This window comes from Calonectris borealis, chromosome 3 (assembly GCF_964195595.1).
Source record: "Calonectris borealis chromosome 3, bCalBor7.hap1.2, whole genome shotgun sequence".
Classification (NCBI taxonomy): Eukaryota; Metazoa; Chordata; class Aves; order Procellariiformes; family Procellariidae; genus Calonectris; species Calonectris borealis.
In genome coordinates, this window is record NC_134314.1 from 85,392,205 (window position 1) to 85,415,574 (window position 23,370).

Below are 23,370 nucleotides of genomic sequence, written 5' to 3' on the forward strand. Positions count from 1 at the left end.
TATGCAAAGGAGACTGTAACTTCCTTAGAGTGTATCAAGTTCTCTAACTTTTTAAGCAAAAGTAGGTGTTAACAGATATGTGTGTTTAATGTGGGTATATGTATGCCAACTGACTTGTAGACCAATCTGTGTTCTGGAGCAGTGACTTGAACATCTTGTAAGCCAAGGTAATCTTATTGTCAAGGGATATATTTTGTTTTGCTATTGGTTGTAGGAGGCATGCAGAAGTTTTGTAGTTTTGGAGGCTGCGCAGTTAAATCTGCTATTCTGAGCTAATCTGTGTCCTTTGTGTGTCCTGAGCTAATTTGTGTCCATATCTGCTCCCTATTGGAAGTTTATCATTTATAAGAATACATCTGTGGTCTCTGAATTTATAGAGTTACTGAAATTATCAGGGAGAACAGTGCTTTATTGTGTGCTTTAAGGCTGCAGTAATGTATTTTTCTCTGTTTTCAGTTCTTTCTGCTCCCTGTGCCAATGCAGCAGTCACCCTTCACCTCTGGACATTATGAAGTGATGAGACAGTACCCTTCCCTTCTACAGTGTTTACATTGGTAAGGCCTTGAGGCCATTATTCCCTTGGCTAAGCTTTTGTTAGAAGCAAAGAGATTAGAGCCATCGTATCATATAGCAATGCAAATATGTAAAATGAGAGAGTTAAGATTTGTTTTCCCTATCTACCCTTCCTCCCCTAAGGGCTTGATCTTTTTATGCTTACCTTAGTGAAACTCAGGAGTAATTCTGATGAGGTCAGTGAAGTTGTATGAGTGCGCAGCTGATGTCACTGGAGGCAGAAACAATCAAGCATAATTCGGTGGTGGTTGAGATTACAGAGAATTGCAGTTCTCCCTGCTGGAACAGGACTGAAGGGAGAATAATTCTTCACTTGAGCTGAAGGGCTGGAAGAAGCTTCCTTGCTAGGTGGTGTATCAAGTGCATCATCGACTTACTGACCACTGTGGCAGGCAGTATCGTGTTTCCCCAGCTTTTCTTGGAAAATCTATTGCAGCTTCCCCCATCCATAAATTCTCATGCGTAGCTGCATTCCAGATCTAACAATAAAGAGAAATCCTCTGTATGGGATAGTGGGAAGCTATTTTGGGGATTTTATTGTATTAAAGGCTTTCTGATATGGTACTATAAACTGAGGGCTTTTGAATCGAAATTGTTGTAAAGGAAGCTTTTAAATATATATTCTAGATAAGGAGAAATAAACCCCAAATAAGCAAACTAGCTTCAGCTAGGCACATGCAGAGAAAGCATCAGCTTGAAAAGGGTAGGCAATAGTCATCTTTGTAACTCAATTTGTATCCGCTGGAGATTGGTCTGGTTTGTCCCAAAAGCATCAGGGAGAGTAAGGAAGACAAATGGAGATGGTGAAAAATGGAAGAAAAAAGCAGTCCTTTCAGTGCTGAACTACTTGATGAATTGTGGGTTTTTTTGTTTATTGTGTAAAAAGTCAACTAGACAGTTGGATTTTAACGACTGCACAATTGTTGCAGTGAAAAATAGGAAAATGTCTCTCATGATTACTGTGATTGTGATAGTCCTTTGTCATGATTTGATATTTATTAGGCTGGGAAATATGATACTGTGTGTATATGTTAGCTGTTTATTATTATGAAAAGATACCTGTGCCAGACAATCTACTGAGAGAGTAGGTGTCATAGGTCTACTGTGTGGTAGTTGTGAGTCACATTGTTTAATGCGGGAGAACTTGGTAATCAGAGTGTAGCAACATGGCCATTAGGGACTTGGATGTAATAAGCAATAAGGAGTGTGTTGTGTACTAGACATGTCTCATCTTTCATAGCAGGGCTGTAAACAGTAAAAGACACAATAAACTGAAGGACAGGGCGAAGGAAAAAGTGATCAATAAGGAACATGCTTAACACAGCATGCTTTTCTTACTGCAGTATACTGTCTTGCTATCGCCTCCCTCAATTGCCTGTTATTCAAGCAACTGACAGGCGTTGGGATCTCATATGGTGCAACTACCCATTCCTGACCTGCAGCTGTTCAAACCTCTGTTTGCTTGTCAGCCAGCCATTTGCTGAGTTTTTTTTTAAATGCTGAGATGAATCTCCCTGAAGGAGAAACAGTGTCATTCCTATCCAGATGCACTAAATACAAATTTCAGCCTTTTCCCAGGCTGGCCATTGAAGCCAGTGCTGCTTTCATTTCTTCATTTGCCCCAGTCACTGCCAGTCCATGGGCCTTTTCCATACCTCGTGAATACGTGGTTTCAACTAGAATGAGCTCATAATACCTGAAAACAGTATGATCCACATTCAGTAGCAGAGAGGAGAATATCTATCTGCCAGTTTTGCTGTTCAATTATATTCAGTTACGTATTTTTATTTATCCACTTTCTAAAGTTTATTTATTTTACATATTTTTGTATAAGAATGAGTTATGTGTTTGTGTAATGCCTAGCACAGTGGCACTGTGAACACTGGGAACAACTGAACATTTTTTAACGTATGTTTATATGCATATATATGAGAGATATTAATACTATAATATTTAAAAAATATTAGAAAGTCAGAGTGCATTTCTGTGATACTGAATTATACAAAGTATCTGCAATCACAAAAATCCCCCAAACTTTTCTCTGCATTTCAGTGCCGTTTTAAAAAATGTTTAGCTTTTTTATTTGCTTTCATTGTGCATTGGAAACTGTTCATGCTGTTATGTATCTTGCGAATTCTTGGGGAAAAAAACCCTGTTGTTAAAAGAAATAGTGTGTTTGATTTAGATGGTGAGGGCATGCAACTGAGTTTTGCTGATAAGCCTAGATCTCCAGATTTGCTGATTTACTAGGGGTGCCATATTTTCAGACTTAAAATAATGGCCCTATCTCGAGATGATGTAAAGACTCTCTGCTGCCTTTCATAAAATAGTCTTGACAACTGGAAATGTTCTTGATAACAGCTAATAACTCTTACTGACAAAAGTACATGTCAATGTTTTCTCCAATGCATTTCTTACTCATCTCACAATACACGTATTGTGTATGCGAGTGACTTAAGAGAGTTCTCCGCAGAGATAACGACTTGAGAGAGACTTAGAGGCCCAGTGACATCAGAGGCAATTCCCTGGACACACTGAGAGGAAGGTGCTATTTCTGCAGAAAATATTAGTATAGTGGGTAGGAAGGCAGCCTGGTCTTGAACATGTAGTGAAGGGGAATGTGTGGCGCTAAGAATCAGGTGATTCTGCCACTAATGCTGATACACCTCTTTTAAATAAAGATACACCTCTGATACACCTCTCTGGTGGCCAGAGACAAAGCAGTCTCTGCTGCAATGCTCTCAAATACTGCACAGGAGAGGCTACGCTTCAAAATCTTTCTCGCTTTACTTGTGGTAGGATCCCTTTGGTTTGCAATACCTGCTGATTCTTAACAGTATGGTGATGTACGTGCCTTGTTTTAGCCTGTAGAGGGGGAACAAAACATTTTAAACAATTTATGAATCATTTAATCTTTAAAATGCGCCTAGTCTGTCTGTGTCACTAACACATTTAAAGACTCTGTGTGAACTACAACAGACAGACCTGAGGTGCAAAACATGATGCTCGTTCTTGAGCAGAAGCTGTAGTGGTTATGTAACTGTTAGGCTGCAGCTGGAAACCTTTAGTGCTTTCCTTAGCATTTTGTATGAACTGTTGTCCAGTTCAGAACTCATTTATAATTACTTAATTTATAATGTATTTATAATTACTTATAGAGCAGATATCTTAAAAGAACATCAAGACCACAAGTCAGTTAATGGTGGACTATGCTAGTGTTAAGTTTTCCAAGCAATCTTAATTCAGCTGCTTTTTATGTATTGCAATGCAGACTTTAATTGCATAGTCACAAACTGCTTTTTCTCCATAAATCCTGCTTTGTTTAGTGTATTGCATAAGCAGTGCTCTACAGCATTATGATTTCTCTTTTTTATTCAGTGAAGGTCTGTTGCACTCAGTTGAAGCATGTTCCCAAATACGTAATTTATGATTTTCAGCTCTGGTCATCTTTGTACTTGTCTTCAAGTATTCCAAATCTATTGGGTATTTGATTTTCACATACTTCCTTATGCTTCACAGCATTAGTGTTGTTCCTGGTCTACGGAAAGAAAACTGAGGCACGTGCTCCAAACTGTCCATAGTTCCATTTCCTCATCCAGTGGATAGTTTTAGGATAATGAATGCTGGTACTATGGAATTTGTCTTTTCCCTGAAGTGCTTTACAGAGTATAGTTACATACTGTCTTTTTGCCCACTGAGTAGGCCTGGTGGTTTGAACCTTTAGGCCCAGCAGAATCCTGTATTTGTCTGGTATTTCCATCATGCATTCTTTTAAACATTCTCTCCTGCAATTGAATGTGCAGTCTATGACCCTCCTGACTTCCACCACTGCTACTTTAACAGTAAAAAATCAGGCCCTACAAATTTAGGACCTGATTGACCTAATTTTCCATAGATCATCTGTATGCCAGGGTTGCCTATGAAGGAGATATAAGGGGGATTGCTGAGCCATGGGGAACAAATGAAAAAGTGTCTTGGGGTTCTAGAAGCGCATTCATAACTGAATAGTCTCCCCTAGAGAAGTCCAAGATATATTTGAATCCATCCATTTGAACTGCCAAATAAGCTTTCTGCTGAATGCTTTTATCATGGGAAAAGAGGTCAGGGGAAGATGTGTTCAGACTGTCTCAACTAAAAAATGAATTCCAGAGTTTGCTATAAATACATGTGGAGCCTTACAGCCTATGAGGGTAGGTTCACCTTTGTCCTAGTTGCTGACTCCACCTCCGGTAACTATTGTCCATTTGAACTGGAAAAATACCTAGAACAGCATCTGGCTTGACAAAAAAAAACCCTCTTGAATTTGGTTTCGTTATGAAATTCTGGAAGATTACAGCTATTCCAGATTTAACTATGGCACACAACAGAGATCTAAACTGCACATTAGCACAACTCCACTGTATTTATCCTATAGACAAACTGGTTTCAAAGTGAAGAAACATGCAAATACTCTCCTCTCTTCCTTTGCTTATGCTGAACTGGACTTATGCAGAGAGCGAGCTGAGCCAATTAAGAAACAAAGGACTTGTCCACATTCAGAGGGATTGAGAATATACAAGAGCCTTCACCATGAGTAGGTTATTGCCGGTAGATCTCAAGAGCAACCAGTCTTGTACTGGAAAGTATGTTGATACCCATTGTTCCTGAGATGAGAATACGGCTGAAGATAGTGAGAGAGATCATAGTTGGAGAGGGAACAATTGTCTTCAGAACAGGAGTTGGAAAATTCAGGCCTTGCTGCTTTCATGTCAGGCATGGCAGGAACATTGCTCATTTTCTCAGTGCTGATTCTTACAACTGAGTGTCAGCTTAAAGCTTTGTTGGACAGGATGTAAGGGCAACAGTTCTGGAAAAGGAAAACTTGCACTATACGTGTTGCAAGAAGAACATGTTATCCCTGTTTGGCAGTAATTCAGGTTGCCTAATGCTGCCTCATGGCGGGATGAATTTGCCCCTTTTACTAATCTTTGTATCGCTCCCGTGGAATGAATAAGAAGTAGCTAGTATTCATTTTCACAGACTGGCAATTTGTTCAACCAGGTTGCCTTCTTGAGTGTGTAACTTTAATTTCATTGACGTTAGTGAAATTACACGGGTGTATCTGGAAAGAGAAATGAGGGCATTGAGACTGCAACTTGTCTAAGGTCATTCAGTCAGTCTATACAAATGCTGAGTTTAGAACACAGCAGTGTCTGATATCCAGCGCCCATATCCTGTGCCCATAATCTCTACCTCATACCTCAGTGATTTAAAACCTGCCAGGTCTCATCTGTGCCCCTTAGATAATTATTGTCTGGAAACTCTGACTTAGTTGATGATGTTTGTTTCTAGATAAATAAAGACATGTTGTCTGTGCATTCCTTATCTCACACACACATCTGTGTTCTCTTTTCTCAGTGTGACCAAAACTATTGCTGAATGATGTTGTACTTTTTTAGACAAATAGTCTCAGGTAAATCAGTTATGGGTCACAGGCTGGCTCACTAAGGGATTTTTTTTAACTGGTTGTATTCATGAAGTACAGATTGTACAGTCAGTTGCAGGCTTTCACATTGCCGTAGTCGCACAGTTTCTTCCTTGCTTAGTATCTTTGTGTGATACGGCTAAGCCAATATAAAACAGGAACACAGCCAGGATTTTGAGAACACATGATGGCATGAAGGTTGCTTCAGAAGATTTGTAACAGGCCATGCTATACCCCTAGTCCTGCCTCTTGCATTCTCATCACTGAACCATTTTTAAAATCCTGGATCTGTCTCACCATTTTTTCCGATCTTATGCCAGCACTATTTGTAGTTTCCCCACCTGTTACTGTGAGTATTACGTTGTAACTGTCTGCATATTGCTCTACAACTTCAGTGTGCTAACAGACTGACTGCACTGTTGTATACTTTTTTCTTTGATGTTACGTTTCTAATCTGTGCAAAGCATCTATCGAAGCTTCTGATATTATTTAGTTCATGATCTAATCTGTCTTTGTGAGTTGCATCAACCCAGACAAGGACCATTAAACAAAAAGAGGCACCCTCAAGAGGCTAGCTCAAGGGATAAGGGATGGTTTCTTCTGAAATACTTAACAGAAATATGTCAGAATGTGAAGTCTGAGGGCTCTTCTCATTCATGGAAGGGATGATCTTGTGTAGTGCTGCCTGGCAGTCGCCATCACTAGAGGGTTTGTCCTCTGCTACATTACATCTTTCAGCACTCACATTGCAGTTTGTGATTGTTATCACGGTACTGCCTAGTGATACTGTGGCAGAGACCCGATGTTGAATATTTCCTACTAATATCTGCCTTGAAGCCTCTCTGAGAACAAGGACCATCTGCTGTGCAGGCTACAAGGCTGCAAGTGTGGCCCTACAAACAGTAGGGACATCCCCTCCAGAGTATAAGGGACCCTGAATGCCTGAGCAAGCCTGACATACTAGAATAATGCTAGGCATTTTTGGGTGCAGGCTGCACACAGACCTGAGAGACAAACATGGAGGTGAAGGGTGTACAGTAGGTAAAGCACACATAATCATATTTGTTCTGTAGGCTCCTCGGGGCTTTTAGACAGAAAAAGCCTCTGCTCCAGAGAATTTGTGTTGTGGGTGGACATTAAGGACCAAAGAAAGCATTGCTGACACTATTTTAGAGATGGGAGAGTGCAGCACAACAAGCTTGTTTCTCTTTCTCTCAGTGAGAGTAATCTAATGGGCCAACACTTAGCTTTTTGGGAAAATTTTATCTGAATTGACTTGCTCAAGGTCACATAGGGCATCTTAAGCTGGTATGGATCACCCCATGTCTCAGTCCCGTGATTTTCCTTCGGCACAAAGGGTTGGCAAAAGCCAGTGATGTCAGTGCAGTCAGCATTTTCTCCATACTGCTGAAGCCCAAGCTATGCTTTGGTAGTATTTGTCTGTCCTATAAATGCTTCTTGCTACACTTCACCCATGGCTGAATTTCAGTGACAGAGTAAGTTGTCTCTATATATAGCTGATGAAACACTTCGGGATCTTCTGACAATGTCAGTTGTTAGCATGAAGCCAGCAATGCATTTTTCAGCTCTTTCTCCATTTTTATTTCCAAACCTGTAATTTGAAATAGTATACTTTAAAATAAATAACTATTGATATTGATACCACCACACATGAGTAGCATGGGGATTTTTCAGAGTCAAAGTTTGTGCCTTTTGGTGCTAAATGTGGGAGGGCTAATATGCTCAGTGCCCACGGTGCTTTTCCTTAGCTCAGACAAAATCAGAATTTTTGTTCCCAGATGTATGCTTCTCTTCTCTGCTGTCTTTCTGTCTTCCTTCTGTATATGTTCATTTCGGGAATATGAAGCAAGTTTAATGTTTATTCATATTATCTTTACATATTGAATTTAATTCCTTGGTTTTTTCCTGAACTTACAAAATAGTGTGTTTCTTACATTGAAGAAGGTGGGTTATGTTTATTGTATTGGGAAAAAAAGCGCATTATTTCTCCCAAACTCTAATAAAAAATAAATACATTTTATAACACATCCCACCTTTCTGCTTAGCTTTGTTCGGGAAATTTACGCATAATTTTTAACAGAATCCAACATTTTGGCCCAATCTGAATTATCAGTGTCGTCTTTAAATAATTCAAATTTTTGTTGGTTAAGTTTTAAACTAGTGGATATTTGCTACAAGTAATATGACATGCTTTGAAAATAAAAGGGCTTTTTGATCCCTCTTTTAAGATTCTGTTAACAGTTTACACGAGAGAACAATCACTTTGAATTTATTTTCTTTTATCTTTCACTGACTTCTTTCTTGAGAAACCATCGTACTGTTCTTTTTCACAAAGAAACAGGCTGTGCCTATGAAAAGACGATTGCTTAAAGATTCATGGACTTATTGAACTCTCATAATGTTCTTTATCTTCCTTTGGCCTTTCTGAGGCAGTTTTGGCAGATGTGAACTATTGTGTTCCTACACACAAGTGTTACAGCTGAAAACTAATGCTGATAATTTTCACATCAGTTGATTGATTCACAGGTGATAATTTAAGCAAAGAAATCTGGCTAATTTCTTATTCTAAATCTCACTAAGTTCAAGTAGAAGAATGATCTGGGGAAACATTGTAGTGTTCAGCATTTTTGAAGTTTTATTAAAAAGTTGGGCTTTTACTCTATTCTAAGATTTCATGAGAGGGAAGAATAAGAAGCAGGTTGAAGGGATTGAAAGTCTGATGAACAGTGAAAATACAGAGGAGTGAGTTCTTGAGAGAATGATATGATGGCTTTTGGGGAGCAAACGGATGTTAAATATAAACTGTGTGAAACAATTTCCATTTCATTAAAAAAATGATAAAGGTTGACAAAGGAGGTGAAAACTGCTTCCTTTAGTTAGAAAAGCCCTTTGATTCTCAAGCAGCTTAATGAAAGCGTGCCAGGAGGCTTTCGCTTAGGTGGTATTAGATTCAAAGATCCTTTGTAAGTTGGAACTGTGATAAGAAATACTGAGCGAGTTCACCCGCAGACCTGCTGTTCCTGTTAGGAAAGTTCTGGCCTTCTTGGTGCTCCTTGTGCATGGGAAATGATATCTTGTTGCCACAGTGTTCTCCTGGGGTAAAAGCATTCTCCTGGGTAGGCCCTTACTAGCATTTATGTTAGCATGAACTACAACTGCACACCTTTTGCCAAATAAAAGATAAAAATAGTTGACAATTCAGCTCTGCCATCTCCATTTCTGATCTCCCTGTGCCACCTTATTTCTTCTAATCTGTTTGGCAATCATGAGTATTCTTTTTGTCTTACCACATTGTAAGAAATTTGTGTCATTTCTATCTCAAATATACCTGCTGGCTCTTGGGTATCTTGCCATGTCAGCTTAAAATTCTGTATCTATATGGTTCACTGTGTTTCTTCCTCTTTCTCTGCTTGGGACTTTTGTCCTTTCTTTCCTGCTCAGCTTGCTTATTTCTGTTTTGATTTTATTTTCTTTCTCCTTAGGCACACATAGTTTGTAGCATGTGACTCTGCCAGCTTTACTGGGGATAATACTAACCTACCTCTGATGTGGGAATAAGCTGACTGAAGCACACTGCTTTATTCATACTATTCTGCTGGGCACAGCTTTCCTTTTCTCTAGGTGAGCTTGAAGAGGCAGCTCCCTTTCCACTTCGAGCTTGGCGTCAGAGTTCCATTTTGGCTCTCTTTCCACTATGGACCTCCATTCATATGCTTCTCATTACCATCCACACAGTTCGTTTATAAAATCAAATTAAAGTAGTAAACAAAATACCAGATACTCCTCCTAAAGCTCCATCTATAAATATCTCCCCTGCCTACTCATGCTGTCTGATTAAGGGGCAGTAAGCAGTTATTTAGAGAACCTAAAACAGGTCAGATTCCGCTAAGATAGGCAGTTTTTTTAAAATGGGGATATTCCACTTAGCTTCCTGTTTCATAGGTAAAAAGCCCAACTATCTCAAAGTGCACACTGACAAAGCTGAAGCACCCTATTTTGACATTTTCAGAATTAAAAAGTTAGGTTTTTCATTCTGACATTTTTTTTTCATCCAGAATGAACTAACATAACCTACCCAAAATGGATTTTGAAATACTTACCCCTTATAGAAAAATGTGGGTTTATTCCTATTTGGAATTAACTGAATTTTTTTGATCTCTCAGACTAGCTGAGAGATACTATGATTCCAGCCATTGGTTCCTTGGAACAATGATGACATTTTTGTTTTATTTGTTTTGTTATGGAAGTACTAAGTTTACCTATGTACCAAGTAAGCATGAAAAAATGAACAGTACCTTTGCAGCAGTGGCTAGCTATGTTTTGAGCAAATCCAGTTATTTTATGAAAAAACTTAATAACCTTCTTTCAGAATTCTAGAAAATCTGGCTAGATTTCCCTTTGATTTGCAGAAATCTAGGCATGGATCTGACTCCAGTCCTAATCCACAGTGTGATCGGATACTCTTTGTCATCACAATGCCGCAGTTTTTATTTCATGACACAGGCACTCTGGCCCGTGTTATAGGATGAAGGCCAACAAATAAAATGTGGCTTTTAACTAGTTCCTCCCTGTATGAAGCCATTAGCACCCGTAAGGCTCACCTGTACCACACAGTGGGGCATGGGGCGCTGCCATCTGACTTCATCCACGTAGATCCCCAGACAAGGCAGTGCTGAGGAAAGGCACGAAGCTGGTTGCAATGGCCCACCTCCAATGAAGTAGTGCATAAAAGGTCACAGGTCTTGTCAGTGCAGGAGAGCTCTTTGCACAGGAGACAGCTCTGGTTCAGAGCATTACAGCTTTACATGTATACTTCTGGGACTTTTTTGACTCCTTCCTGCTTTTCCTCTAGAAACTGTGTTGTGTATAGTGAATAAGAAGAAATGGTTTTACTGACTTCAAAGGCTTAGTCATTTAGGTGATTGAAATTGGACATGGATCACAAACTACAGATGACTACCCAGCTAAAAAAATAAACCACACAAATTACACCAGCATATACATAATGTGTACATACAGGAAATATTTTGTTTTGTAATTGCTATTTGATATTGTCTGAGAGTATCCTAAGAGAATGGTCATCTGCACTTGAAACAAAAAAGTCTAAGCATAGCATTCATCAACATTTGTTTCATTAGATAGATGGAAATGTAGCACCTTGAGAATATTTGCGTTGAGCAGGTGAAAAGCATGTGGTTCTGACTTTGTTGCTTAGATTTGGAATTTGATTTTTAGACTGTTTATCTTACAGTGTGTTCTTTGGAAGTTCAGCTTGCTTTGACTGCATGAAACATTTTGCAATCCTTTTCTGAATTCCAATTTGCAACCTTAGTGCTTCATTTATGAAGTTTTTTTGAGCTGATGGGTAGGTATTAGCTGTGCATGTATGCATGTTCTTCTGAAGTGCATAGACTTATGGGATAGAAGGCGACTTGGCAGAAAGCAGAGCTTTAGTTAGCAATACGAAGTGGTGAACATATGCTGTCTAGCTGTTAATTATTCTGGTTGTTCATTCACATTGGGTTAGAGACCTATGGTTGCCTTTACTGAACATAGTTCTCCCTTATATCTGACTTTGTCTTTTTATGGCTTCCAAAAGCTTGGTTTTGGTGAGCATTTTCTTTTTCTAAGTAAGGTTCAAATTGTATCCAGTGTGGACACTGCTAGAGAAGATGACCTTGGCTGATGATAGGCGCAGGCATTAATAACAGGCTACGTGAAGAACATAGTAAACTTGCCAGTTCCCAGAAGAAACATTGTCGCTGGGGCAACTGAAATGGTATGACACTGGAGATATGGGACATGCTTGCCAGGGTGCTTGATCTGAGTGCTATCTTTTCAGATTTTTACCTTGTGGAAAGCATGGGTAAACGGTTCCTGTCACACGTTTATAAAGCTATTGGTTCCACAGACCTTTGTATGTGCTTCTTGATGCCTGCTTTTGGGATGTACTGAGCGTGTTTCCTGGATGAAAAAGATATATGTTGCTTTTCTAAGTTGTGCTTCCATACTTTCTGGTTTAACTCCAGACCTGACCTCCACTGGAAATTGTTTCATCTCTCGGGTGCCCTTGTGTGCGCTGGCTCTTGTGGTCGTTAATGTGAAAAGGACAGTGTGAAGTGACTCAAGGGTCCACACAGACTTCAGACTAATGATAAACAATGTCAAACTACATTAGCAGATCATAGACAGGTCTTGAGAAGTAGAAATACATGTCAGTAGAGAAAAGAAAAAAAAAAGACAGGTATTTTATCGATTTGGAAGGAAAGAGAGGCAGGCAGACGAGCAGACAGTAATTTTTGGCCAGAGCGCTTACGGGAGGTGAGTTCCCCCGGCCAGCCTTCCCCTGCTGCAGGCGGTCTCGCTGTCCTGGACAGAAACAGCGCCCAGCCGGGTGCGGCGGCCCCAGCGCCGCCCGTGGGCGCGGGGCTCCTGCCCCGCCCCGCCCCGCCCGCGGGGGCGGTGGCGGCGGCCCCGGCCCGGCTGAGGGCGCCCCGCCGCCTGGAGCGGGGCTGGAGCCGCCGCCGCGCCACGTGACAGCCCGGCGGGGATAATAAGCCGCAGCAATGAGCCGCGCCGGGCTTCTCCGGAGGGTCAGCCGCCGCAGCAGAGAGAGAAAGGGAAGGAGGGCAGGGGAGAGAGAGAGGGGGAGGGAAGGAAGGAAGGAAGGAAGGTCACGACAGGTCAGCACCTACCTGACAGTTTCAGCCTCTGCTCTCAGCAAGACTCATCAATATTCACCCCCCTGTCACCTTGGAAAAAGAAAAAAAAAAAAAAGACACATCAGCAAGTAAACTAAGCTTAAAAAGATACATATATTTAAACGTAGTAGAAGCCACAGCAGCTGAAGCTGATCCCCGGGTAGCATGAATAGCATGAACCAGATAGAAACAAACATGCAGTACACCTACAACTATGAAGAAGATGAGTACATGACCCAAGAAGAAGAATGGGACAGGGACCTGCTCCTGGACCCAGCATGGGAGAAACAGCAAAGGAAGGTCTGGAAATAAAGTAATATGTGTCTGTTTTTGTGCTTCTGTGTGGAATGATGTCCTGGAATTGCCAGGGCTGTGCAGCGAGGGGTTCTAGTTTTGTAAAAGAATATATTTTACATCGTATAAAGTATGTATATAATATATATTAGCTATGCCATATTTTGAGGATAAAGCATTTGCTTTTTGGATTCTTAAGTGAAACCTATATAAGATGAAACTAATTTATGAGAGTCAGGAGTTTCTTTTTATATTGCGCTGGAAATATTCTGTCAGTACCTTTAGATTTATATATTAGTATTTGAGTAATTTTTAACTTCACCTCCTGGGTCTTCCTTTCGGAAAGCAGACTCTGAGTTGATGTGTGTGCCTGATTGCTTCTCAAAAACAGTAAATCGCAATTATAAACAGGGAGATGAATGAGATGGTTCAAAATTGGTGTGCAAAAATAGTTTGCAATATTTCTGAGAGCAGACTGAGAAATCGCTTTTGAAATTGTGATCTTGCGAGTCAGGTCTTACTAGAATTTACTCTTAATTTTGACTGAATGATCTGACAGGGAAAATATTGCCCAGAAATATATCCAGGCTAGATTTGGAAAATTCTATTTCATGATTAGGTTCCCACACGCCAATTCACTGTCTGGGAAAAAACAGGTCTGTAAACTCCTTGGAATATATCATTGTAGAGGAAATGCTTCTTGCCTTTTAGGCGTAGGGAGATGATTATGCCAGCAAGTACTGCCCATGCTCTTTTTCTGAGCATAGGCAGAGAATATAATCCCATCAGCAGTCTTGTCGATGGTTTGGTACTTTAGTAATATTTGCAATATCTATTTTCAGAACACTGAGTTTTAAGCAGCATACGGAAAAGAGAGAGATGAAATATTGTAAAGGATTTGTTACTTCCTAATGTAAAAGGTGGTGTTAAGTCACAGCTGACAGATCTAGGATTAAAAGGTTATCTGCTGGTTACAAGAAAAAAAGGATGGAAAAAAAAAGGGGGGAGGAGAGAGAGAGAAAAAATGGTGCTCTAGACAATAAGGTTGAATATGCTTTTTGCTATAGGTGAGCAGCTCACTTCAAAAACTTAAGTAGAAGTTGCCAACTTATATCTGATGACAGAGTCTGGCCCACTGTTACAGTCACAGCTTCTATAAAAGCTATACTATAAAAGTACAGCTATAAAAGTAAGAGCTGTTAGAATCGTTGGGGCCAATAGGTTTGCTTTGCCATTAAAATCGGTAGAGCCAATATTTTCCTCTGAGTTTTCACTTGTAACCTTCCTCCTTCTGTCAGTTTTAGCTGTTTTTATTAATTTTCCTACATTCACACCTGTTCGAATCCTGCTGTACGAGTATAGTGGGAGAAGTTCTGGGCTAGGCTGAAGTTCAGTTTTCTTGATCTACCAGCTGTTGCAACTCCTAACCAATTATTGAGCTGTACTCATCAGCACTGACATTTGTTTTAATTTGACACTTTTTAGGTGGTGAACTATTCTTTTATGTTTTATAATGAGAATGGAAATTATCTTAGTGCTTAAGTGCTTTAGTGATTTGAAACTGCTCAGCCATAACAGGTCGTGGTTACATCTGATTAGGATTCCAATTGGCCAGCATTTATTTTCAAAATCAAGAAATAATGGACAAGTTACTAATTCTAGTCAGCATTCTAATGCAGTTTTCCTACAACGCAGATAAATGATAAAAAATAAAAAGAATTTGGATTCTGTAGGCTTTCTTATGTTTACAGTAAGTCTCGACTTTTACAGAAGAGCAGGGAGTAGTTAGTATAAGACCCCATAGCAAATTTTTTGTTTCCATTCCTCCAAACAGATAACGCTTCAGCAGAAAGTCAGGTTTCCACATTGATAAATTAAAGCAGACTCTGCTTTACTCCCAGAGAGTAGAGAGATTGTGGCTTTGCTACTTTATGTGCCAGTTCCCAGGGCTTAGTTTTAATATTAAAGTGATACCACATTTCAATAAAATTTAGGAGGAGGGATCCTCATTCCTTGTCTTGGAAAGCAGTCTGAATTTATTATTACATGAAAAATAAGTACTCTCATGATAAAGGGCCTGATAAACTTTATAAAATTTCAAGGCTTCTATCTTTTTCTAATTGGTGCTAAGACAGTTGCAGAAAGTGCTTTCTTTATTTCCTTATTTATTAGGAAAAGATTGCAGGTACATGGGCACAGGTCTTTGTTCTAACTGGTAATATAATATTGAAAAGTCACCGCTGTGGACCCCTGGCAGTTGGCAGCATATATTTTCTATTAGACAGTCTTGGAACAAACCAAAAATAAATGCCATTGTTTCTATTGTGGGCTGCCTTCTCCAGACTTGCCATTTCAGTGATATGCCTGGTATGAGATCTGTCAACAGATGCTGGTAACACATGATGACGTCCATAGGATTACAATGGATGTGACGCCTAATTATAACCATGGTTCATAGAGTATTATGGTCTGCTGTAGTCCAGGCTCCTCGGTGGTTGCAGATGTCAGAATAAATATGAAACACACTATAGGAAAGAAGCTGAGTTGTAGCTTAGCTCTGTCTCTCTGAATGTGAACAACAAATTAAATGCTTTAGTTGGGGTAACATTTAGCCTGTGTCAAATCAAGAAACCAAGAAAATACAACAATTTGACCATTTGCTGCATTAGACATTATTGTTAAAAACTTAAACAGGATCATATGGCTGGAAATTTCAGGCAGCAACTTTAGAGAAAGAATAAATAACAAAAAAATACTGTATTTTGGATGGACATGCTGTCTTCAGTAGGAACTAATTAGAAAACTACAGCCTTGGTGTCCTTTGAACATGTAGATGGGAACCATGAGATTGGAAACTTCTGAAATCTGCTCCTTAACCCAGTACACTTCCACTGGCCACATGTGCTTAAACAGCAATTGAAAGATCTATGAAAGTGGCCCCTTGTTTCTTCAGTACTACACGGAAATAAAAAAGTATTGGAAATCCAAAAGTCTGTCCAGAGGGGGTGGGATTCTCTTCTTCACTCTCCTCTGTACTTTAGGCAAGGTCAGCTCACCTCAGACCTTGGTTTTCCCACTGGTAAAAAGAGGACAGCAGTGATATTTGTAACAACTGGTAGAAGTGGTTGGTTCTGTGGTGTGATATCAAACTAGTGATTAGCTGTCTTTCAGTCCCTACCCTGCTGGACTGGAGTGGAAGTAAAAATCATATTAGCTCATAGTGGAAGACTTAAAACTTGATTTCTCTTCTCTCCATGATAAATTTATTTCTTAAGTTTCTGAAAAAAGTTCAACAAACTCCACAAACCTTTTAGTTTTCACTAGCCTGTATCTCAATATAACTAAAAGGAACATAGGAAAATGCAGTGTCCCTTAGCTTAGGAAACCAAGCACAACAATGCTACTCAAAATGCAAACATACATGCAAACATTGTTTGCAATGTGTTTGAACTGCCAACGCTACTTAGGGAGCAGTGTGTTAAACGGTGCTCTTTCTTATTTGTAACTTTTGCTATAAATACTTCATTGTAGGAGTGTGCTTTTTTAAACTTTGACATGAAATGTGGTTTGTTAGTTTTTCAAGGAAGTCTTAAGCCTTCAGGATAAAGATCTGAAGGCTGTGAAACAGGTGTGATCCCTTCTTCAGGACAGTTGTATTGTATTGTAAAGCACTAAACTGGCTCCACATTTCATGTGTGTCTTCTCCAGTCATTCAGACTTCTCTCTGACACTGTTGCACTAACACATGTAAGGAAAGAACTGGAAACATACTCCTTGCCTTACTGATGTTATTCTAGATGAATGATCTTATTCTAGCTTGCTGTATGGCCTTGATACCACCGCTTTGTTAATGCAGAAGGATTTTAATGTAGGTGTCACTGCAATTTCTGTCCAGTTTGATGTTTTTTTTTTACACTGGTATAGAATAAGCAAGAAGACTCAGAATATTTATTTACCTTGATATTGCACTCTTTGTGAATGCAAATCTTCTTGATGACACTGAACGCTGTGCATGAGTGAGGACTTTGGAAAAGGTTCTTTAGGAAAGAAGCTGTGTCTTTCCAGTCTTCAGCAGTACATATCAGATTACATTTTCAGTGTGACCTATAAGGATTTATCTGCATTACCTCCTTTGGCTGGTACTACAACTGCTGTTGTCCTTGCAAATGAAAAAAATGCATTTGGAAGCCACATGTATGGCAAATTATTTGGAAGAAGCTACCAGGACTATGAATTACGGACAACGTTCTTCTTGTAGTGTTGCTGCAACTTCATTAAGTTCAGCAGATTTGAGAGGTTCATTGCAGCCTGAAAGAGAAATTGACCTTGTGTTCAGTGTGACTTCAGTGTCTATAAATAGAGTTACAATGAGTGTCCCAGATTCACTATGAAGTTTGTGTGGTCTTCTATGGATGGAACCTAAATTGATTTCTTATCAGAAACCTCTTCCTGGAAGAACTCTACTGGTGAGTGAGAAGACAGATGAAGCAGTGAAAGGAAACAGCTTCATTTGTCAACCAGGAAGAGAAGGAGAGAAATAACCAAGCCTTGAATGAATGAAAAAGAAATGTAAGGCAGAAGAAAGTTGGCAGGACAGGCTGGCTGCCACCAGGAAAATTCAGTACTGTAGAACCCCTCCTCATGGAATTACAGGCTCTGGATTGAAATCATTGTCATGGAGAATATAGCAATATCTACAGTGTGTACAGGGCGTTCCAGCCTAGATCTTGCTCTTCTACTGAGATTATCTGGAAATAATCAAACTTGGGGTTTTGGGGGTGTGTGTGTGTTCGGTTTTTATTTGTTTTAGGTTTTTTTAGACCATGCAAAATTCTTTCCTTGAATAATTGGCCTTGGGGTTAAGCTCCCATAGCACACAGAGAAACCATCCATCTCTTTAGGGTTTTTACTGAGGTGACACTTTTTACCCACATGGAATACCAGTGGGATTGTTGAGAAGGCACACAGATTCCCCTCTGTAAGTGAGCAACATGAACAGGGTCTGGATGAGAACCAGCAGTGAATGTAGGAGGTGTGAGGGAGGCAAAAGGTACACTCCTTTCTAAGAGAGTATCAGCCTTCTCATTACTTATTCCTAGTACTTACCTGTTAACAGTTGGATATTTCTTATAAAGATGGGGGTCCCGGGCTGAGTAGCTTTAGGACTAATTTCAGGAGGGATTTAATTTGTTAGGAGGAAAATCCTCCAGAGTCGAAAGCAGAATGATAGTCAGTGGAAAAATCATGTGCTACACTGAGTCCTACACCGCAATTCTCTGCCTCCCTTACCTTTCATGCACAGAATTAGGATGACGTGGGTGTGTTGGGAATTCTGTAGGTTGAAATGGAGGATTTTCTATTACTACTAATAGTTAGAAAAGTAAACAATTTCACCTTTTTAGACTTATTTTTTCTAGTATTCGGCCAGTTCTGTGACTGCCTTCTATGGAAGAACAATGTCTTGCCAAATGATATATGCCACTATAGAGGCAGAATGTGCCTTATAGTAACATGAAGTTTCAGCACTCCAAGGCCAAATGCTTCTCCTCCAGGTACATCAAGAATTTTCTTTTCAAACAGTGGATGCCAAAACCTCTAGTATTAAGAACACACACACTCTCGTTTCCTTTTGAATCCTGGGTGCTCTTTAAGTGACTTTCTCAGTGGTAGATGGCCCCGTATAGGGTCTGACTCAGAACTTGGTAGTCAATGGACAGACTTCATTTTTTTTCCTGCGACAGCATGTCTTGATTTTTCAGCATATACTATAATTGTCCTAAGTATTAGACACTGATGCAAAAGAAGGACATGGAGTTGCAGTTTCTCTAGTCCTATGAAGTGTTGCCATGAGGGTAGAGGGACTCTAAAGAAATACAGGATGTGTTTATGGCTTGTTCTGTACGATTGGCCTCTTAGAGATTAGTGCTTGTTAAAATAGTAACATGTTAAATTCCTCTTGCTGATGTTACTTGCATGGAATGGTGCTTGAGAGGAGCATGCTGAAAGGATAGTGGAATGATCATATTTTGTCAGTGTGCTTCATATTCTGTCTTGGAAGCTGTCAATAAAGCGTGCAGCTACAGAGGGCCCTGAATACTGTGGTGCTGGTGTACGAAGGAAAATTCAAAGAAAGCTATTATGAAATTCACTTACCTAGAAATGTTTATGGAGGTAGTTTTTTCGAATAGGAAGTTTTTCTTTATCAGTACTAAGTGTGAGAAATCAATGTATTACTCAATATTATATTTGCTATTTAAACTCAAACAGCCCTCTCAATGTTGACCCATTCCAGGCTCTGTATGCCTTTGTTAGTGTTGTCAAATGGATAATTCCTACAGTCCCAATTCAGCTGTTAATTGCCACTCACCCCCAAATATTTGCCATCAACAGAACTGTATGGTTATGAAAAGAAATTATAAGAACCATTTTATAATGGAAAGCAAAGGCTACCTCCTACCTGCACTCACAGATACACACCAAAGCCTCCCCTGAAATATTTGTATAGTAAAATGTCTGCAGATACGCTAATCCAATTAGTAAGACAATAAGGATTGGAAGAAAGTATGGATCTAAGTGGGTTTCCATAAGCTGCAACCAAGGTGCTTAAGAGCTAGAGAAAAGCTATGTGTTAAGCAGTGGACTTTGCTATAATCTCTTGGGGGTGGGAGGTCTGCATCTTGCTGTGGATCTGTGTTTGGGTCATTGGAGAGCTGAAGAGAGAGGCATGGGAGGTGTTTGCTTGGAAGAGCACTGAGGGTCTTCAGCCCTGAGACTGCAGTAAATAGGGAATCCACGCTCATACAATTTGTAGCCCTGTGCGAGAAAAAGCAGGGCTCAGGTATATTCTGTAAACTAATGAATCCCAGCAAGAAAATATCATGATTATGTCACCAATTTCCAAATCAAACTAAGATAGCTCTGCAAGCTGAATTTTGACTGCTTTTTGCCAATGAGGTAACACTGTTCAAAATCTCCCACCAAAGCCCTTCCATCCTCTTAAAAGTAAGGCAAAAGGGGTTTCATCATTATGATGGAAAAATCGGATACCAAATGCCTAACATAAATTTAATCACTGTTGCATAAATTCTGATCCATTTAATGATGTTTAGTTTAGATAGTAATTTCTGTATTGCACTGTACAGTTCTACTGAATTAATTTCAGTGAGACTGAGCATTAGGATTTTCTTTAGTTGTGAATGGTGAATACTATATAGATATTGGTAGTATTTTAGAAGTTGTACTGCAGAGCCTGCTTACAGAAGAATGCATAGAATTTGTATTTGGAATGCAGGTGGACATGATGCAGGAAGACGCATGTCAGTGAAGTAGAATTAAATGGGAATTTGTGCTGCTGAGCTTTGTCCCAAGTCAAAAGGCGTCCTTCCTGCATGTTGTTTTATATCCTTGCAAGCAAACAAATACAAAAGTGCTTACACAGTTGGCAAATTTGAATTGTTTTGGATGGCTTTACTGCCAAGCATAATTTCTTCTGAGCCCTAATTGTCAGGATAAACAATGTGTAACTGATGTGGTATTCTTCTACTGTGAACAGTGAAAAGTTGCTAACTCTTGAGTGAATATGTCTTTTATGGCTATGCAATTTTTACTCTCAGCTGATACCAGAAGGAGAATGTATTTACATCGAGCACTCCATTTCCTCCTAAATTAGATTCCATTCTTAGCAGTTTTGGGGGTGATTTCCAAGTCTTCAGTGTTTGAAGAACATCATTTCATGAAATGCCGTGGTAAGAGCGTGTGACATTTGTTCTTACAATATCACTGGATTTGTTGGTTTTAAATATGCCTCATGTTGAGAGACTTGATGCATAAAGCTGATCATAATTATACAGGTGCTATACAATGCTCTTTTTCTACCTGATAAAATTGGGCATGTATTTAAAGATAGAAGTTACCTCTTTTCACATCATTTAACCAGCAAACACAGTGTTATGATCACCCTCTGTGACTGCTTCTGTACATATTCTGTAGTAGCTCTTCCTGCTGGCAGTACAAGTAACTCTTCAATACAGATCAAGATAGCATGGTCCTAGTAATCCTCAAACTACTGGTGTGAAAGGATTACAGGAATCTGCAGGAACAGAGCGTCTGCAGAGGTAGAGGTAGAAGACTTTGAAATGCAATGTTCTCCTTTTAGGAAAGTGTCCCACTTGAAATGGTAGCCTGTAGAAATTCATTTCATTCTTTAGAAGGCCTGTCCAGAGGGAAGCAGAAGCTGACAGTTGTCTGGCTAATGTTTAGTTAGTTTCTGTGTTTGGACCTTAAATTTCTATGTGTGAGAAAATTAGTCCTGTGTTTATGTCCTAAGTGCAAGAAAGGGACTGCTGCTAGTACGTCTGGTCCCAGTTTTCCCTGCTTTTGAGTTATAAGGACGTATCACTTTGTCCATATCTTCATTTCCAAAATGGTGGTTGTAATACCTATGTGCTGGCTTTACAGATGAAAGTGTCAAGTGTTTGCTGTACTTGGTATGAGTAAGATTTTCCATTGACTTCAGATGCTTCCTTCCAACTGCCCTTAACTGTCAGAATCCCTTTAACTTGAAATCTGATGCTTGTTCTTATTTCTCTTCAAAAACCTGTAAGCAAAATCAGTCCAGCCATCCATTACTTTGATAACTAGCAGAACCTAATTTAGACCAGATGGCTTCTACTCTGAACTGCCCCCTAGAAAAGCCTTGCTTACCCCCACTATCATAGCAGGAGTCTGTGGAAAGTGACTACTCTAGTCCAAAATTAGCACCTGTGATTATTCCTTAAACGTCTAAGGAAACACTCATATTTTTTATAGGTGTTGAACACCCAGGCATTTCCACTGATGTCAGGAGGAACTTCTGTCTATTTTGCACCTCTGAAAATCAGCCTGCTATTTTGGCACTCGCAGAAAGGCTTAACCATCTAGCGTTAAGTGATTTTTTTTTTAAACTCCGTTTTATGTTTAATCTTGTCACCAGTGTAGCTTTTCACTGCTGCAAGACTTAAGAAATTGCACTCTTTGTGCAATTGTACCCAGCTGCACTAAATACAAATAAAAACACTCCAACATAAATTATTGTATAGCTCTGGGGTATTATTTCACAGAGGAGTTTCTTTAGGCTGTGGAAAACCTCTATAGCTGTGCTCTGGAGTGTAGTTCCACCATGCATTTTCTTTGGCAGAGCAGCTGACCACCTTTGACTCTACTCCTATCCATAGACTTCCAGTCCCCTTCATTTGCTGGTACAGTGATCTTCTGCTATATACCAGATCATTGAAGAAATTTGAAGCAATCCTCCCTGTTCTCACCACTTCTTAATCCCAAGTCATTTCAGTAATGTAGTTTGCAGCGCAGCCCCACAAGCAGCTATATCTGTACATGTACATATTATGTATAATGCACTTATCAAAAGACAAACAAAACACCATAAATGAGGCTGGTTTGCTTGCTTTCCTTTTGTGTAAGGCCTTCATTTCCATGACAGAGCACAGGTCCCAGCATGGCTCCTGTTAAGAATAGATATGCTATAAACAAAGAACTGTGTGTTTAATTGACAAAGCAGTTTTCCTATCACAAACACTGTACTGTCTAAAACACAGGTGTTCGTGCTTTCAGCAGTTACAGCCATCATTGTTTGTTATTTACCCATCCATTCTTAGCTAAGTGCTTGAGAACACTTAGTTTTTTAACTTAGTTAAATTTCATGTTCATATATAATCAAACCATCCAAAGATCCCGAGTAATGTTTTGCTTTTTATTCTGTTTTTAAGAAAAGCTCAGTAATTTAAGAACCTGAGCCTCACTAAAAATTATTCATGAACTCTGGAATTTTTCTGAAAGTCTGCTGGCTTACAGGATATTTTAAATGTTTTAGAAAATGTTACTCTATAGCTAATGCCTCATAAAAAAACATTAGAGCTTAAAAAAATCAACCCGATATGTTTAAGTGGTATCTTTAACAGCAGAAGTTAACAAATTCTTTAAAAAACAGATTCTTAAAATAAGCATGAAATCAAAATTTTTTTTTTTTTTAACATCTGTTACAACAGTAAAGAAATTAACATGGACAGATTATATGCTTTGTGTACTGAAATACTGCCTTGAGTAACCTGGCATATATGCCACAGAGGAGCTGTTTGTTGCATAACTGGGAATTAAATTGGGAATTAAATTGGGAATTAATTAAAGGTTTTCCTTTCTCTATAAGAATCTCAACAGAAACCTTAGTTTAGATTACAAGTGAAACTAGATTTGGTGCTCATCAAATGTACTGCATAACAGAGTGCAAAGACAACATTTCCTGTGTAAATATCTTGGGGTCTG

General features: G+C 39.4%; 1 protein-coding gene across 6 annotated transcripts in view; it reads left to right on the forward strand.

Moving 5' to 3' along the window:
• Positions 1 to 12,636: 12,636 nt before the first annotated feature.
• The window catches only part of ACTN2 (actinin alpha 2), a 67,214-nt gene continuing 56,480 nt past the window's right edge, over positions 12,637 to 23,370 (forward strand). For all 6 annotated transcript variants that reach the window (XM_075146523.1, XM_075146520.1, XM_075146521.1 and 3 more), the window contains exon 1: positions 12,637 to 13,059. In XM_075146523.1, coding sequence (XP_075002624.1) covers positions 12,925 to 13,059 — 135 coding nt within the window. In that variant the 5' untranslated portion in view covers positions 12,637 to 12,924. The remainder of the gene's footprint in view (positions 13,060 to 23,370) is intronic.